The sequence below is a fragment of the Odocoileus virginianus genome, chromosome 5 (assembly GCF_023699985.2).
Source record: "Odocoileus virginianus isolate 20LAN1187 ecotype Illinois chromosome 5, Ovbor_1.2, whole genome shotgun sequence".
In the NCBI taxonomy this organism is placed as follows: domain Eukaryota; kingdom Metazoa; phylum Chordata; class Mammalia; order Artiodactyla; family Cervidae; genus Odocoileus; species Odocoileus virginianus.
This window is the reverse complement of record NC_069678.1, coordinates 52,929,066-52,948,918: the sequence shown is the minus strand read 5'-3', so window position 1 is coordinate 52,948,918 and position 19,853 is coordinate 52,929,066. Positions and strand designations below refer to the sequence as shown.

The following is a 19,853-nucleotide window of genomic DNA, read 5'->3' as shown; positions in this document are numbered from 1 at the left end:
GTGGGATTGGTGAAAAGTGAGCCAGTCTCTGCCAAAGAGACCTTGCAGGTAAAGTTCTGGGGCTTCAGATCTAGTAAGATGTGGTGAGGTAAGAGAAAAAAAGTCAAAGATATGTTCTAAAATTTTAATATGGGAAACTTCAGGTGGTTATGAACCTAGGGGAGGTTGAGCACATGGAATAAAAAGCAAGATTGGGGACGGAGGGAAACAAATAAAAAAATAATAAATTCCATTTCAATGTATGATTTTTAAAAGATTTTAGGCCTTCAAAGTAGAAGTATTTAGCATGCATTGGAAATATAGGAGCTATATTAAATTTAAGATATAACCCAGAGATATAGAATTTTGATTCTTCAAAATATAAATAGTAAGCAGTGTAAAAGTCATGAGATTGACTTGGGACTACACATAAATAGGAAAACAGAGCTATAGACAGAAAAAGCATTGTGTGTAATATAATATGCATCTGTGTTTTACGAAGTAATAGAAACACAAAATGAGTAAAATTGTCTTTGCCTTAAAAAAGCTCACAGTTGAGTGGGAATCAAGGAAGTTATTGATTACCTGTTGTGTGATAAATGTTATGAAAGGTCTGTAGTATGGAATGGGAGTATATAGGAAGGGTAACAAATATTCAATAATTATTGAATGAAAGAATTATATTTAAATATATGATACAAAATTCTACCATTCCTTGATAAAGTGTTTCACAACTCTCACTTGCATAGTTGACAAATCTTCCTATAACTACACAGAAAAGACTCCTGCCTTCACTACTATACACTTACCTTTATTAAGTGCTTACTCTGTGGAATGCACTATGTTGCTTTTTATGTTTTTCTCATTCAAGTCTTATAACAATGCTATGTGACATGGACTATTATTTTTAATTAAGTCCCCGGAAGATATATATTATTCTAAATACAGAACAGAAAAATGGGGTAACAGAGAGATTATCTAATTTGTTATGGAACTCTACATCTGTCATACTTTTACCACTTCACAGTATCCCCCTTTGTTCTTTTTGAAGGATAATTAAAAATACCAATATGACTTGCTTATTAGCTATCTGCAAATTAAAAAAAAAACAGAGAGCTGGTGCCATGGATTTAAATAGACAGTTATGATTTTACAGAAATTTAGGGAAATGCTACTAGGAATTTTTAGCAGTCCAGCAAAGAAGCACAATGAATAACTGCTGTTGTAAAATACTTAATTTCTGGAACTTTAGCATAGATTAAGAAAATTAGAGAATTTTAAAAAAGAAACACAAAACCCTGCATATATAACTGATGAGCAGTAAAGAGAAATTTTGAATGGCATTAGCTCTACTGCATAAAGTGAACAATGTCATAATAACAGTGAGACATTTATTTTTCTAGATTGAAAATACTATTGAAAATCATCTAAAATTTTACAAAGACTTTTCATGTATTTTTATATTGTTCTTTACATTTTAAATTCTATACCATATATTACATAGAATGATTACATACCATTTCTGGATACTTCACAATCGCAGTTACTTAATTATATGTGTTCTTTCTCTAACTCTCCTCTGCTCCCTATATAAGTGAAGGCTAACACAACAAAAGTAAATATACAAAATCTTACAGTCTTCTAGGAAGTTATTACAAATATGTAACTTTCCTTTTCAATTTATATTTTCTGAATTCTTATAAGAATACAAGTCACTGATATAATGGTGAAACTTTTATCTTGAAAAAAGAAATTGTTTTAATAAAATAAACATGAAATATAATTAAATATATGAATGCAGGTTATGAAACTGATCAAACACAACACAGTGTCTGAATAAAAGTCAACAGCTGGGACCAAAAAAAACTATTCAAAGGTTGCCATAGAAGCTGTAAATAGATTACAAATTGCTGAACTCATGATATGAAACAATAAAAGTAATGGTTTTGCAATAATTCCTGCAACGAATTAAGTCAGCTTTCATTGTTCCCTAGCTATCTGGATATATAAGGAATCTTTAGGTGTGCCAAGTCAAACTGATTTAAGTTAAATTATGATCAAGAAGAGATACATTTTAATTATTCTTTATATTTTAGAAGATATATATACAAATCAATCTTGTGACATAGAGTACTTCTTTCACAGTATTATTTCAAAGTCCTTTAACTAAACAATGGCCATAATTAAAAATGACCACAGAATGTGATCTGGTTTCAGTTCACTTTGTCATTCCATCAGGAACCTTAGTGACTAAAGTCTTTTTCACAATTGCAGCTTTTGTTCTAGCATCTTGAAGTCTTTCACAAGCTTTCTGATAGGCAATCATATCATTAACAAACTTTTCTTCACAGTGTCTTTTATGTATCTCTTGAGCCCTAAGAAGAACAAAGAAAGGTAACAGAATGAGATACTTTTAAATAGCTAAAACCATAACAATCAATCAAACTGTAACTATAATTAGATGTCTTCAAAATATATACATACAAATGGGAGAAAGATAAAGCTCCACTTACTGCATAAAATTTTATCATATCATTAAATAATATTCATCTCTGGCTAATATTTCTAAGTTTTCTATTAGCTGTAACTGAGAATTCTTAAAAACACTGGCTTAGACTCCCAAAGTGGCATCTAAACCAGGCTCTGCCATGATTTGCAGAACTTTTACCTAAGCCTCACTAAATCCAAGGTCTATCTAGGACTCTATCTGTGGACACTACTCCACAAATTCACATGTTGAAATACTAACCCACAGTACCTTAGAATGTAACTGTATTTGGAGAAGGTCTTTTGGAGGTGTCCTTCTAAGAATGTGAGGGGACATCAATGATACCCACACATAAAACCAAAGTTATGTGAGGACACAGTGAGAAGGTTGCCATCTTCAAACCAAGGAGAAAGGCCTCAGGGGAAGCCAAACCTAAAAACATCTTCATCTTGGACTTCTACTCTCCATGACTTGAGAAAACAAATTTCTGTTGCTTAAGTAACCTAATATGTGGTATTTTGCTATGGTAGCCCTAGCAGATCAATAAAGGCTCTTACTATGTTAGAGAAATGTGAACCAGATTACTCAGGCAAACCTGAGAAATGCCATAGGCCTTAGGAGAATTATTTCATTAATCCTCATTCATTCAAGAGTTATATACTATAATGTTTGGTACTATCCCTAGATGCTTGAAACAAAGATAAATAAGGTATAATTATGAGACATTTATAGAAGGCAAAGAGAAATAAAGGTATATGAATATATAAATGAAATACATATTATTACACATATATTTGTATTTAGGTATACTCAGAAATGTAGATTTGGGGAGTGGAAGAGAGGCCTAGGTCTAGAAAGTCTGCAACTTATTGACCACATGAGTTTGAATATTACTTAAGGTCTCTCTACCTCATTTTCTTCATCTTTTAAAAGGGAATAATTCAACTCATAGGATTTAGTGAAGGACTGAATGAGTTAATGCACTTAAAATCCTGGTGCACCTGACATTTAATAAGGCGTTAGCCATGGCCATGGTTCTCATCCAGGTCTTGGGGCCCTCTTTCCGAGATGGCTAGTTGTCAGAATTCATTTCCTTCTCACTCTTCTACATGACACCTCTCATCTTCAAGCCAGCAATGTCGTGTCAACTCTTCCTTCTACTTTGAGTCTCTTGACTTTCTCTTCTGCTTCTGTGTTTAAAGACTCATGAGCTGTATTGGGCCCACCTGAATAATCCAGAATAATCTTCCTATTTTAAGGTCAAACCTCAATTACAGGTGCAGAGTCCCTTTACCCCATAAGGTAGCACATCCCCAAGTGTAGTATTGATGGGGGCAAAGCCAGGTTTCCCCAAGATGTGCCACTCTGCTACGAGAATTATTTTAAGCTAAAAACCATCCAGGCCCAAAGGAATCTTTGAACTTTCCCCTTACTGCCTAAAAGAATTTAAAATTGAGGGTATGTTCCAGAAAGAAGCTGTCACCATAGATAGCTACAATAAAGTGTTAGATATTGTAGACAGGGAGGAACCTAGCAAAGCCCATTTGATCAAAATTTACTCTGCAACTATTGTTTTTGGATGGCCCTGCAAACATTTTTTTTTATCAAACATTAACTCTTTTGGCTCTTCCTGTGAATAACCTTACTTCCTTGAAACCTCAGACCCCTACCTTCTTCTCCTCAGTCTAGTGTGTGTGTGGGCACACACATATATATGAAGATTTCCAAAGACATCAAGGCAAGTTATCGTTTATCTGCCTTGATGTCTTTGGAATTCCTCATACTTATGTGAATTCCCTTTGTACATGTAATTTGATTTTCTCCTGTCAATCTGTCTTATGCCATTTTAATTGCCAGCCAAAAGGAACTAATGGGGAGAGTGGAAATTCCATCTCCTCCCCCAACAGTGGACTTCCCTGGTGGCTCAGATGGTAAAGAATCTGCCTGCAATGCAGGAGAGCTGGGTTGGGAAGATCCCCTGGAGAAGAGAATAGCGACCCACTCCAGTATCTTATCCTATTAGATAGTCCTAGGGATCAGGGCATGGTATCTTCTTGAGGACCATAATTCCGCCTAGAACAGAAGTCTTGCATTACCCATTTCAAGACTAAGAGCAAAAATAGAGGAATTATCAGTTTTAAACAGGAAAATAGGAACCTAATCTTGAGACAGTAGAAAATGAAATGATAAATATAGGATATGTAGAATCTTATGGGCTTCCCAGGTGATGCCAGTGGTAAAGAACCTGTTTGCTAATGCAGGAGACTTAAGAGATATGGGTTTGACCCCTGGGTTGGAAAGATCCCCTGGCAGAGGGCATGGCAACCCTTTTCAGTATTCTTGCCTAGAGAATCCTGTGGACAGAGGAGCCAGGAGGGCTACAGTCCATAGGGTCACAAAGAGTTGTGATACAACTGAAGTGACTTAGCACGCATGCACACAGAATTTCATAGACAGTGCAAGAAAAAGTGAAACAAATTCAAGCTTGAAGGACTAAAATTCCTTTGGGATAAAGTGAGTGACTTGCTGTGGAGGAAAGGTCAGAAGTGGCATTTGCATAGGAAACTCTATAGCTGATGAAGTTTGAAATCTTTTGTAGGTAATGAGAGAAAGAGCAAGAACTTGAGAGAACTGCTAAAGATGGATGCCACAGAATTGAAATCAGCATAAATATACAAGTCACTGATGCCTTCCAGCCATTTTTACCTGAGTACAAAAAATGAAGAAACATAATTGGACTGTTCCAGCATAGGGGCTGAGGTGGTTAGCATGGTGGAGGCAATGAAAGGAAAGGATATCAGAGACACTGGATGAAATGGAAAAAAGAATTCAATGTGAGAATCCAGGAAGCTATATTAGAAAGTCTATAAGAAGGTTTATTTGAGGGATGAGTGTCATAATATATTTGAAGAATACATGTGGGGAAAGGAAAGGAAAAAAATAATTGAAAATATAAAAGATTTTAGTCATAAATAAATATACAGGAATTTAAAATTTAAGAGGTGGGGCAGTTCCAAGAGACAAAGGGGCACTTCTATGATTGTGGAAATAAGTTAAGAGGCTAGTGGGATTCAAAAATGTTTAGGTTAGGCAATTGAGAGAGTTGCTCTTATGAATTCCAAAGTTAACTGTGATTAAGGCAGAAGTTGGATAAAGGAAAGTTTCATGCATAAACATAGAAAGACTACAGGGAATGACAGGAAGTCAACTGATGACAAAAATTAAGGACAAGAATATGATGTAACTGGTTAACTGCCTTAGCTGCCAGATCTTCCAAGCTAAATGATACTCTACTCTAAAATGGGGTACAATACTGTTCTGCCCTGAGCAGTGTCACCACTTTTTTTTAGAGTAGGGACAAGAATATTTGGGGAAACTTACGACCAGGTTTTTACCTGATATAGAACTTCTTTCATTTTAAAGACTCTTAAATTCATTCTTAAACACTCCTGTGGGTATTTTATCAACTTCCTAAACTAGAGCTTTACAGTTCCCCTTTTTCCTCATTCCAGAACAGGATCATGAAGCTATATTCTCAGTAATGACTTTGCTAGCTATTGAGATTCATTAGAATGCTTTTAGTGGTGTTTGATACATTAATGAAGACTCAACTGGCAAAAAAAGAAGTGAAAAACTTCTGAAGTCTTTACACAGATTTTACTTTTTTTGAGTCACAGCTCTTTTCTGCACATTGATACTCAATCTTTATTTGAAAATATTTATAAGATGACTCATAATGCCTTTTAGGAAACATTACTGACATAATCAGAACATTGCCTTACTCCTGTGTGCTTTCAAGGATATCTTTGAAGCAGCTTACAAGAAAAGATAATTCAGTTAATACACATCAGGAAGCTTTCTTGACTCTGTATCTTCTACAAATTAATGATGGCCAGATATTCAATTTGCTGTAATAAAACTAAATTGATTAAATTTTCTTTAACACTGATATGGGCTAGACTTGTATTTTGATATAACAGACTAGCTTTCTTCTCTTTTCATTCGCTCCTCCAAAATATATTTTCTATTAAATTATAAAAATTTATTTCCAAAATCTTTCTCCCCCTCCCCAGCATGGTATACATTAAGGAAAATATTTGGAAATTTTGGAGGAGAAAATATAAAATATTTTTTCATACTTAAAAAGCTATTATATAAAGTACCTCAGTAAATAGTTTTAAATTTGCTTATAACTAGGAAAAGACAAATGCTTTCTTTTTATTTTGTACTTTTTTCCAGTACAGACTACTTTTTAAAATAATAGCATTAAAAATGTAAATGAAATAAGCAGTTATGCAGGAGACTTGGGGTTTGATCTCTGGGTCAAGAAGTTTCCCTGGAGAAGAAAATGGCAACTCACTCCAGTATTCTTGCCTGGAGAATCCCCTGGAGAGAGGAGTCTGGCGGGCTACAGTCTGTGGAGTCGCAAGGAATCAGACATGACTGAGGGACTAACACTTTCACTTTTCACTTTCATGATCTTTATGTATTTCCAGATAAGCCTTAAACATATGTATTTATGTTCTGACCACTTAAAATATTACCAGGATAAAACTGTGGCTGACAAGCCTCAATCTAATATCAGAAAAAACAAACAAACAAACAAACCTGTGTGAAGAACACACAAGGGTAAAAAAGGGTTGAAAAACTACTGGGGTCCGGTCTAGTGTACCCTTCAGTATTATGTGTGTCTTTCCATCTCTCTGAGCTTTCCTACAACTCTAAGTTGAGGAAGAGATGGATGACCAAACCTCTAGAAACTTGATGGAGAAGACAATGACTGAGATGTCGACCTTACCTTTTTTACTGTGCTTTCCCTTGTAACCTCTCATAATTGGCTCTCTGTCCCCAATACCTCCTTTTATATTTTGCTGAAGATGGTATTTATGGTGATGGCTTCAGCTATTTGCAGGGGCTGGGGGGTGGGGGGTACTCAGTTTTTCTGGGTCTCTCCCGTGTATAGATGTTATTAAACTTTTGTTTGATTCTCTCTCATTACTCTGTGTTTCATCAGTTTAATTCTTAAACCAGCCAGGAGAACCTAGAAGGCAGAGGCAAATTTCTTCCTCCCTGACAACTTAAAAGCTACTATTATGTAAAAACTGTACCTACCTAATTTCCTTCACTTGTTTAAGTAAATCCCTTTGGTACTTTTCAGTTGCCAGTTTTTGCTGAACAATCAGACTTTTCTCTTTCAAGGCAGCCTGCTTACTCTTCAATCTGTCAATTGTAGTCATTCCTCTGGTCAAAAGAGTGCGCTCATTATTTAGGTTCTGAATTAATAAACGGTCTTTAGCCTTTTGTTTTTTTTCTTCCAGGAACTGAGCTCTTCTCTCTTTAACTTTCTCAAGGTAGCTGGATCTATCCTGATAAAGTTGTTGTAAACCATCCTGAATTATCTCATCATCTCTTGCAGTCAGTTTATGTGTAGCATATATTTTATTATTTAAATTTTCTCTAATAGTTATTCTAATTCGTTCTTGGGCCTTTTGTGCCATGCTTACAGCTGTTACTTTATTTTTACTGCTTTCCTGCTTCTTTTGTTCTGAGAAATATTTATCAACATCACAAAGTGCTTGGAGTTTCATACCAGCTCTGTGTGTTGCCAAAAACTCTCTTCTTATTCTCTTTTCCATCAGCATGTCTTTTATTTTAACTACTGGTTTTTGATGAGCAGGAGAAAATGCCTGGGCATACGTAGGAAAATAATCTTGTTCTTTTGCTTTCAATAGTGCAGCATATCTCAATGAATCTAAAGTATGTATGGGTAGCTTCAACACTGATATCCTAAAACTGACATCCAATTCTTCATCCTCAGTTTCATCTTCAGCCTCTTTCTGACCTACATCACACAGCAGACAAATATAATCCATTACACAAGTGTACAAGTATTAAGCACAGTTTATTTTCTGTCCCAATTGTTTTGAAAGCTACATTAATAAATTTGACAAGAACCTACTATTTACCTTATTAAGAAACATTTTCCCAACTGATATTCCTTTTCAGTTTGTGATTTAATCATGATTTTTGGAGAGAAAAATCACTATTGGAACATTTTAACAAAGGAATACACAGATTACTGTATTTCCTTTATTATTTCTCACAATTATTTAACTTGCACTGAGTCAGTAGCAGCATTTTATCTTATACTAAGTATGTAATTATACACATCATTTTTACATATAGTTATTATTATCTTGGGATTCCCTGGTAGCTCAGAAGTACAAGAATCTACCTGCAGTGCAGGAGATGTGGGTTCAATCCCTGGGTCAGAAAGACCCTCTGGAGAAGGAAATGGCAACCCACTCTAGTATTCTTGCCTGGAGAATTCCATAGATAAAGGAATACGGCAGGGTGCCATCTGTGGGATTATAAAAAGTCAGAGGCAACTTAGCTACTAAACAACAATAATTATTATCTCACATTTGTAAAAGACTTGTAATTCATTTTACCTCATTTTTCTTAACTCTAGTGAGAACTAATAGCTGCCATCAAAATTGTTTTTCTCTTCATTGAACATGCAAAGAAACAAAATCTCTCAGCTTCCTCTATTCTTATGTGTGGCCATGAGATTAAGTCTTCTCCAGGACAGTGTGCATAGAAGTTATATGGGTAATATCTGGATCAAGACTCTTAAAACACAAATGTGTTTCTCTGTATTTTCTTTCTGCTTCTGACCCACTGCATAGAGATGAGGATAAAGTGCTAGAAGATGGTAGATCAACAGATTCTGGCTCCCTGAATCCCTGATTTTTCAAAAAAGTACTCAGTTAACAGGATTATCCAACTTGGACTCTTATGGAAGCCAGAAATAAAAGGCAATTACATTTGATCAACATACATTTCTGGGTTTATTTTTTTTTATCATAGTCAACCCATCCAATATAACAATCTAAATGAATCACATTATTGTTCATTTATTTTCTGAAAAGCCAGTGGATGAAGTGAGGCTCAGGTGGCAAATACAGGTGAAAAAAATGCTGATTAATCTTCAGAAAAAATGTTTCCCATGATTGATTGATTACCGCTCTCTATTAAAACTGCATTGCTGCTAACTCTCATCTATGAGGGTTCTATCTTTTCTAATCTTTTAATCTTATAATAGAAGATTCTTTTAAAGTTTCATGTGTCATAATGCCAAATTTTATGGTGGAGCATTTATGGAAGTTAAGGTGGCCATGAAGAACGGCAGAGCCTGTGGGCTAGTCAGGTAGTAGGAAAGAAGTGGACAGGTAGGATTATCACTAATGGCCTCAGGAATATTAACATTAGAAAAGGAAGCAGATTCTAGAGCTAGCAAGTGGAAAAGGTAATCTACCAGGATACAAAGCCAAAGTGTCTAGAAACAAGTATTACGAGTTTGAGTGCATAGCAAGGCACTAGAGACTCAGAGGGATGAAAGCCAGAACTTCAAGTCTAGAGCAAACAGGGTATGGTCTGGAATGACTATAAAAAAGGCACGCTTACACATAAATTTAATTGTATGTGGATAGCTTGACATGAGAAAGTTGGCCAAGAGCTAAAGGTCAAGCCTAGAGAACACAATGATCCTAAAGGTTCTGGTTACCAATTCTGATTTGTGTGTGGTGGAGTTTTCCAATACTCCTAAGCAATACTCTTGACAACAGCTGGGTGTCCTACAATTCAACTTAATTCTAGCACTATCCACCCAGAGATAGGATCAGATCCCACAGGTTATGAGCTCAGTCCTACCAGGCTGTCTGCCCCCTTCCCTCTCTGGACACCAACTGCAAGTCTATCACAAGAGAGAAAAAGGCAGGGAACAATATTTAAAAGAATGGCATAGCTCATGAGGAAACATAAAAACTGGTTAGAACCTACTAGGCCCAAGATGGCTGAAGATTCAACTTCCAGCAGACCTTGAGCCTCATTATACCTTCACTGTAATACATCAGTAAGCTAAAAGACACTCCCACAGGCACCATGACCATTCTGAGGCTGATCATAAAAGGCCAAAAAGTGAGTGGTGGCCCAGTTTCTGGAAATTTCCTCCTCTTCCCCCAAATAGTTGTAGTAATCCTCTCACTTCTAGCCTGTGAAATTGTGTGCATGTGTTACTGGCTCAGTCATGTCTCACTCTGTGACTCCATGAACCGTAGCCTGCCAGGCGCCTCTGTCCTTGGAATTCTCCAGGCAAGCATACTGGAGTGGGATCTTCCTGACCCAGGGATCGAACCCAAGTCTCCTGCATTGCAAGCAGATACTTTACTGTCTGAGCCACCAAGGATTTACTAGGTGTAGGCAAGTTATTTACTTCTTTGGACTTCAGTATGACAACTGTGAATGGATATAGTAAAACCCAATTTATAGGGTTCCCAGTTTATAGGATTCTAACTGCATTAAGTGGCTTAAGATAAAGAAGCCCAACAAGGTATATATTATTATTAGAACAATACCTGACAGAGTAAGAATGATGCTAGGGTGTTTTTTTTTTTCCATTATATTTGATATGGCAAACAAGGAGTTTATCTTATCTCTTTAATTCCATCAATGGTATTATGTTCAAATAGCCATATAATTTAGTAATGAATAGGGAAAAGACAGCAAGGTACTTTTTCACACTCCTCAATATCCACTGGACACTTAACATAGAAAGTACAGGAAAGCCTTTTTTGTATATGTATTTTATTTCAAGACTATATAATTCATCTTATTCATCATAGGAAAAATATTAATAGAAGTCAAGTGACAGAAGTGTTCTCATGTTTCCATAACCAAATATATAAACTCATCTGTATATTCATGCATCTTCTTCTACCCTGCAATTCTTCACACATGCTTTGGCCAGACCCCCTTGTAGCTTTGCTTCTATGATTATCTTAGCTTTCTCTTTTATCATCCCTCTCTACTGGATCATTCACAGCCATGTTTAAACAACCATAACCACCTCTACCACCATCAATGCAAGAACCACATTTCCTTGACCCTCATTGCCCTCTAGTTATCATTCTATTTTTCCTATTCAATTTTAGAATGAAAACTATTGAGAAAGTTGTCTCCCTGTACTATGTTGTTTTATTCACCATTTATTAACTCATCAATTTACCATTTTCATTTATATATGGACTTTAACTCTACTGTTCTCACCCACCTGTTAGAGCTCTCCCTGACAAAAACTTCTATGATGTTAAGTATAAAGGACAACTTTTTTTCTGTTCTAATCGTTCTTGAACTTTCAATGGCATTTAACAGAGTTGATCGTTTATCCTTGAAAAACATTTTTTTCATATTTTCTGATTTCTAGATTCTCTAAAACTCTCCTGGTATCATGAAGATATCTCATCCCCCCTATATTGTCTAAAGCTCTCCTTATTTTTCTTCTAGCTTTCTGATAACTTCTTCTTAGTTTTGTTTCTAGACTCTTTACTTTTCATCAAATTTCTGGAGTGGCTGAAGATTTGATACTATGTCCTCTTCCCATCTCCACTTTCTCTGCTGAAGTGAATCACTCATGGCCTTAAATATCAGACTCTATGCTGATAACTCTCAATTTTACCATTTCAAGTTGGAAGTCATATACGTATTTTTCAAATTTGGCACATTCAAAACAATTTCAAAAGATCTCATTTGCTACAGTAATCAATTGCCTCTAAAAATTAACCCTCCCTATCTCAACAAATAATACCTAATAGCTTATTCAATTTTATCAATCAGTCCTATAGATTTTATCTCAAAAATATAGTTCAAATTAACTGATTTTTTGTTCCATTTCCTTGCTATCACCATACTTCAGGTTTTTATTAACTCTTACTTTGACTATTTGCAATGACTTCTTAAGTAGTCTCTGCATTTTTCAACACACATCCCACACAGTGATCAAGCCAGAGTAATCTCTTAAAACTGTGGGTTTAAAGATCTATGACTTATATATGCCTTCATGATAAAATTCAAGTTCCTTGACATAGCCTACAAAACCTTGCATGATTTTATACTTGTTTTCTCACCCAATACAGTCTTCCAAGTATTTCTAACATGCATTTCTAACTGCTATAGGCAAGACATGAATGATGTAGAGTAATTTCCAGGCACAGTTTTTGAGTGCCAGAACTATAAAAGAGAAAACAAGATCAGGTCCTTTGACTATAGTTTTACAAATAGAAAGTTCAATTTGACTTTGTTAAATAAATATGTGGGTACCTAAGTAACAGTTGGGTTTACTCTTAAGGAGAGACATTATTTCATATTTGTATTATTATAAAGCTCATGTTTTGGGTATGTGGGAAAATATAATGAACTTGCAAAATGTATACGTAAGAGAATAGGAAGCAAGGAAAAAAGAATTTCATAATCAAAGATGCAGATGTGAAAAAAAAGAACAAAATGTGAAATTTGGTTTTACAAAATATAAGGTCAGCAGCTTTTATCAGCAGTTAGTTGCTAGAAATGTCCAGTAAGCAAGAAGGTACATGAACAGAATCTAAATGCTAAAAGATAGGGAGATAAACATTTGGGAATCAATAGCACAGAGTTTTTAGGTGTAACTATGAACATAATCAAGGGAAGGCAAGAGAGCTAAAGACAGAATCTTGGGAAATCAATAATTATCAAGTACATACTAGGTAAACCAAACACTAAGGAGGAAAAATGTTTCCCAGACTCTTTGTATGTAAGTCTCTAAAGAAATCACTGTATGTAAAGGAAACTGGTATATGTATGCACCCTGGTTTGCCACAGATAGTCCCAGTTTATGCCTACCATCCTGGTGAAGTTTAGCTTCAGAAGTGACCTAGTTTGGAAGAAAATTATATGGTCACCCTAGCTACATGGATACTGCCCAATGATAGACAAGAAGGAGGAAAGTAACACTGTGTGATCTTCATTGTTAAAGTTAAAAATCTTAGTACAATGCCCAGGACTTAGTAGAAATATAATAAATGTTTCTGTTAAAACTTAGGTTAAGAAACCCCTGAGGCTCCAAGAAAGTTACAACCATGCCTATTTCTACCAATCTATACTAAGCACTTTAAAGAATGTCTAGTCCATTCTTTCAATAAATGTGTGTCTACTACTTTCAACAAATATTTTTTCTAGAGACAGTTAGGCCAGCTCAAGGACACTCCCAGTTTGGTTTGAAGGCTATTGATGACAGATTTGCACTTACTTCTTACTTCTTCATTTTCCTTACGGTATTCCCCATATCTCGCATTATTCCCTTTAAAAAACCTACACTTCAAATATAAAAGATACAACTTCTGAACAGGACTTAGATACTTCTTATCTTTGTCTCCCACTATTTCCAATACTTTGAAAGACCCCACATGAATCAACACCTATAAAAAGATTTTATCTTGAGTAACATAAGTGCTGTCATCTATTGAGCCCTTACCATGTGGCACCTGCTGGGCTTACCTTCTTCTGCACATATTTTTAACATTTACATTGATTACCTCATAAGATAGATATTACTGACCAGTAATCATAAGAATATAGTTAATATTTACTGAATGATTACTATATGTCAAACTGTTTTGATTCCTTTAAACAAATTTACCAAATATGAAGTAAGTTCAGTTCAGGTGCTCAGTCGTGTCCCACTCTTTGCGACCCCATGGATTTCAGAATGCCACGCCTCCCTGTCCATCACCAACTCCGAGTTTATGCAAACTCATGTCCATTGAGTCGGTGATGCCATCCAACTATCTCATCATCTGTCACCCCCTTCTCCTCTCGCCTTCCATCTTTCCCAGTATCAGGGTCTTTTCAAATGAGTCAACTCTTTGCATCAGGTGGCCAAAGTATTGGAGTTTCAGCTTCAACATCAGTCCTTCCAATGACTATTCAGGACTGATTTCCTTTATGAGGGATTGATTGTATCTCCTTGCAATCCAAGGGACTGTCAAGAGTCTTCTCCAACAACACAGTTCAAAAGCATCAATTCATCGGTGCTCAGCTTTCTTTATAGTCCAACTCTCACATCCATACATGAATACTGGAAAAACCATAGCCTTGATTAGATGGACCTTTGTTGGCAAAGTAATGTCTCTGCTTTTTAATATGCTGTCTAGGTTGGTCATAACTTTTCTTCCAAGGTGTAAGCATCTTTTTATTTCATGGCTGCAATCGCCATCTGCAGTGATTCTGGAGCCCCCCCCCCCCCCAAATAAAGTCTGTCACTGTTTCCACTGTTTCTCCATCTATTTGCTATGAAGGGATGGGACCAGATGTCATGATCTTTGTTTTCTGAATGTTGAGCTTTAAGCCAACATTTTCACTCTCCTCTTTCACTTTCATCAAGAGGCTCTTTAGTTCTTCTTCACTTTCTGCCATAAGGGTGGTGTCATCTGCATAACTGAGGTTATTGATATTTCTCCCAGCAATCTTGATCCCAGCTTGTGCTTTATCCAGCCCAGCATTTCTCATGATGTACTCTGCATATAAGTTAAATAAGCAGGGTGAAAATATGCAGCCTTAATGTACTCCTTTTCCTATTTGGAAGCAGTCTGTTGTTCCATGTCCAGCTCTAACTGTTGCTTCCTGACCTGCATACAGATTTCTCAAGAGGCAGGTCAAGTAGTCTGGTATTCCCATCTCTTTCAGAGTTTTCCACAGTTTATTGTGATCCACACAGTCAAAGGCTTTGGCATAGTCATTAAAGCAGAAATGGATGTTTTTCTGGAAATCTCTTGCTTTTTTGATGATCCAGCAGATGTTGGCAATTTGATCTCTGGTTCCTCTGCCTTTTCTAAAAGCAGCTTGAACATCTGGAAGTTCACAGTTCAGATATTGTTGAAGCCTTGGTTGGAGAATTTTGAGCATTACTTTAAAAGCGTGTGAGATGAGTGCAATTGTGCAGTAGTTTGAGCACTCTTTGACATTGCCTTTCTTTAGGATTGGAATGAAAACTGACCTTTACAGGTCCTGTGGCCACTGCTGAGTTTTCCAAATGTGCTGACATATTCAGTGCAGCACTTTCACTGCAACATCTTTTAGGATTTGAAATAGCTCAACTGGAATTCCATCACCTCCACTAGCTTTGTTTGTAGTGATGCTTCTTAAGGCCCACTTGACTTCACATTCCAGGATGTCTGGCTCTAGGTGAGTGTGAGTGATCACACCATCGTGATTATCTGGGTTAAGATCTTTTTTGTATAGTTCCTCTGCATATCCTGCCACCTCTTCTTAGTATCTTCTGCTTCTGTTAGGTCTATACCATTTCTGTCCTTTATTGAGCCTATCTTTGCATGAAATGTTCCCTTGGTATCTCTAGTTTTCTTGAAGAGATCTCTAATCTTTCCCATTCTATTGTTTTCCTCTCTTTCTTTGCACTTATCACTGAGGAAGGCTTTCTTATCTCTCCTTGCTATTCTTTGGAACTCTGCATTCAAATGGGTATATTTTTACTTTTCTCCTTTGCTTTTTGTTTGTCTTCCTTTCACAGCTATTCATAAGGCCCCCTCAGAAAGCCATTTTGCTTTTTTTTCCATTTCTTTTTCTTGGGGAGGGTCTTGCTTCCTGTCTCCTGTTCTGTTCATAGTTCATCAGGCATTCTGTCAGATCTAGTTCCTTAAATCTATTTCTCACGTACACTGTATAATCATTAGAGATTTGATTTAGGTAATACCTGAAAGGTCTAGTGGTTTTCCCTACTTTCTTCAATTTAAGTCTGAATTTGGCCATAAGGAGTTCATGATCTGAGCCACAGTCAGCTCCCGGTCTTGTTTTTGTTGACTGTATGGAGCTTCCCCATCTTTGGCTGTAAAGAATATAATCAGATTTTGCTGTTGACCATCTGGTGATGTCCATGTGTAGAGTCTTCTCTTGTGTTGTTGGAAGAGTGTGTTTGCTATGACCAGTGCATTCTCTTGGCAGAACTCTATTAGCCTTTGCCCTGCCTCATTCTGTACTCCAAGGCCAAATTTGCCTGTTACTCCAGGTGTTTCTTGATTTCCTACTTTTGCATTCCAGTCCCCTATAATGAAAAGGACATCTCTTTTTGGGTGTTAATTAATTCTAGAAGTTCTTGGAGGTCTTCAAAGAACCATTCAACTTAAGATTCTTCAGCATTACTTGTCGGGGCATAGACTTGGATTACCATGACATCGAATGGTTTGCCTTGGAAATGAACAGAGATCATTCTGACGTTTTGAGATTGCATCCAAGTACTGCATTTTGGACTCTTGATGACTATGATGGCTACTCCATTTCTTCTAAAGGATTCTTGCCCACAGTAGTAGATATAATAGTTATCTGAGTTAAATTTACACATTCCAGTCCATTTTAGTTTGCTGATTCCTAAAATGTCAATGTTCACTCTTGCCATCTCCTGTTTGATCTCTTCCAATTTGCCTTGATTCATCGACCTAACATTCCAGGTTCCTATGTAACTTTGCTCTTTACAGCATCGGACCCTGCTTCCATCACCCGTCACATCCACAGCTGGGTGTTGTTTTTGCTTTGGCTCTGTCTCTTCATTCTTTCTCAAATTATTTCTCCACTGATCTCTAGCAGCATATTGGGCACCTACTGACCTGGGGAGTTCATCTTTCAGCGTCCTTTCTTTTTGCCTTTTCATACTGTTCATGGGGTTCTCAAGGCAAGAATACTGAAGTGGTTTGCCATTCCCTTCTCCAGTGAACCACAGTTTGTCTGAACTCTCCACCATGTCCTGTCTGTCTTGGGTGGCCCTATATGGCATTGCTCATAGTTTCATTGAGTTAGAAAAGGCTGTGGTCCATGTGATTAGAATGGTTAGTTTTCTGTGATTGTGGTTTCAGTTTCTCTGTCCTCTGATGGAGTAGGATAGAGGCCTATGAAAGCTTCCTGATGGGATAGACTGACTGAATGGGATACTGGGTCTTGTTCTGATGGGCAGGGACATGCTCAGTAAATCTTTAATCCAATTTTCTGTTGATAGGTGGAGCTGTGTTCCCTTCCTGAATTTTACCTGAGGCCAAACTATGGTGGAGGTGATGAAGATAATTGTGACCTCTCCCAAAGATCCCATGCATGCACTGCTACAGTTCATGCCCCCAACCCTGCTGTAGGGCGCCACCAACCCATGCAAGAGGCTCCCAGACACACACAGGCAAGTCTGGGTCAGTCTCCTGTGGGGCCTCTGTTCCTTTCTCCTGGGTCCTGGTGCACAAGTTTCTGTTGTGCCCTCCAAGAGTCTGTTTCCCAGTCCCGTGTAAGTTCTGGCAGCTCTATGGTGAGGTTAATGACGACCTCCTCCAAGAAGACTTATGCCATACCCACACCCAGAGCACCTGTCCTTGCAGCAGACCACTGCCAACCCGTACCTCCACAAGAGATGCTCAAACACAATTCTGTCTCAGTCTCTGTGGGGTCTCTGGGTCCTGGTGCACACAAGATTCGTTTGAGCCCTCTGAGCATCTCTGGAAGGAATTGGGTTTGATTCTAAATGTGAATTTGCCCCCTCTACCATCTTGCTGGGGCTTCTCCTGTGCCTTTGGACATGGGATATCACCTCACATCTGCTCCACAGCCTACTGTCTTATTGGGGTTTCTCGGACCTTGGACACGGGGTATCTCCACACAGTCAGTCAAGTGAAGCACAGCCACCGCTCCTGACCTTAGACATGGGGTATCTATTCATGGCTGCTCCAGCAAAGCACAGGCCCAGCTCCTGACCTTGGACATGGGGTCATCTTCTCACAGCTGATCCAGTGCTGGGCAGCTGGAGTACTTATGAGCTAAGTACTATACTATTTTTATTCCCATTATCAGATAAAGAAACTGAGGCTTAAAGAAGTAGTCAATACATTGGAGTAAGATCTAAACATCTGGCAAAAAACAAAAAAGGCCTGAAGACTTTGGAAAAAGATCAGAAGCAAGTAGATTTCAAGGGTATGTTAAAACAGAAATTTTAACACTATTAAAACACAATCCGGAGAATTAAAACACAATATTTGCAATGCCAACAATATAACCCAAGTGTTAGTTGCTCAGTCGTGTCCTACTCTTTGCGACCCTATGGACTGTAGCCAACCCTCTATCCATAGGGTTCTCCAGGCAAGAATACTGGAGTGGGTTGCCATTCCCTTCTCCAGGGGATCTTCCCAACCCTGGGATTGAACCTGGGTCTCCTGCATTGCAGGCAGATTCTTTACCACCTGAGCCACCAGGGAAGCCCAACACATATAATATTAATAAAAAATATATTATGAAATATTCATGAAAGGTAGAAGTTCAAGTAAAATACAGAACTCATGCAACCATACATGCTATTTAGATTCCTTCTTTCTGTTGTGTCTGTGAAGTGGTATAATATTACATAGATTGTGCTAAATTTAGGATTTATATTATAATCTCTAGAGAAAATAAATATATAATGTGAAGAGGTTCAACTAAAAATCCAACAGATAAATTAAAATGGATTATTAAAAAATTATTTGAATAATCAAAAAGAAAATAGGAAGAAAGAAACAGAAACAAAAACTAAGGACCTATACAAAGCAGAGAAGAAAACAAATAAAATGGGCGGGAAGCCCACTTTAATAGGATTACTGTCCTTAAAAGAAGGGACCGAGAGCTTGTTTTCACTTCTTGCACACATAGTCCAAAAGGGCCACACTGAGCACACAGCAAGCTGGCTGGCACGTACAGACCACAAGGAGAGGTCTCACCAGCAATGGTTCACTGGTCACCCTGGTAGAGACTAGAGTTTCTACAGCCACTAGGCTCCCTATTGTCATAAATTTTATATAGAGCACTTTGAGTCCATATGTTGTCTGACACTATTCTACAGTCATGGCAATAGAAGGGGGCCTAGGAGTCTTTCCATCACTTGAAAATGTGCTTGAGCAGTGAGTTACTGTGTGTGGTGCTGTTTATTATTGACAAGAGACTCATGAAATAGGTTCTTAACATGGCACATAGCCCAAGGCATGGCTGATCTGGGGTAGGGCCTCCAAAATCCAGACTAGTCATCCCTTGGTATCCACAAGGGGTTGGTTCCAGGACAACCCTCCCCACCCCCCATCCCATCCTGCCTGGCCCTGTGGTTACCAAAATTCACAGATGCTCATGTCCCTTATATAAGATGGTATAGTATTTGTATATAATATATCATATATAGATTACTTACTATATACTATAGTATACTATATAGATTCACATTACTAACACAATGCGAATGGTATGAAAATGGTTGCTTGTGACTAGTAAATTCAAACTTTGTATTTTGTAGCTTTCTGGATTTTTTTTTTTCCTGTATATATTTGATCCAGTTGGTTAAATTTGTGGATGTGGAACTCTCAGATATAGAGGGGTGACTGTACAGATATATCAGATACTTCAATCCATTCTTGGTTCATATACATTTTTAATGATATACTTCCTAGAAGCAAAATGGATTTTCTTCTGTAAATTAGAATTTCATCATAAGTTTGAAATGTAAGATGAT

At 37.3% G+C, this 19,853-nt stretch overlaps 1 protein-coding gene across 4 annotated transcripts in view; it reads right to left on the bottom strand.

Annotated features, from left to right (window-relative positions):
• Positions 1–2,038: 2,038 nt before the first annotated feature.
• Positions 2,039–19,853, bottom strand: part of LRRIQ3 (leucine rich repeats and IQ motif containing 3) — a 196,135-nt gene continuing 178,320 nt past the window's right edge. For all 4 annotated transcript variants that reach the window (XM_020877711.2, XM_020877712.2, XM_070467927.1 and 1 more), the window contains exons 7-8: positions 7,580–8,309; positions 2,039–2,354 (exon numbers count right to left, since the gene is read on the bottom strand). In XM_020877711.2, the coding sequence (XP_020733370.1) occupies positions 2,198–2,354; positions 7,580–8,309 (887 nt within the window). In that variant the 3' untranslated portion in view covers positions 2,039–2,197. The remainder of the gene's footprint in view (positions 2,355–7,579; positions 8,310–19,853) is intronic.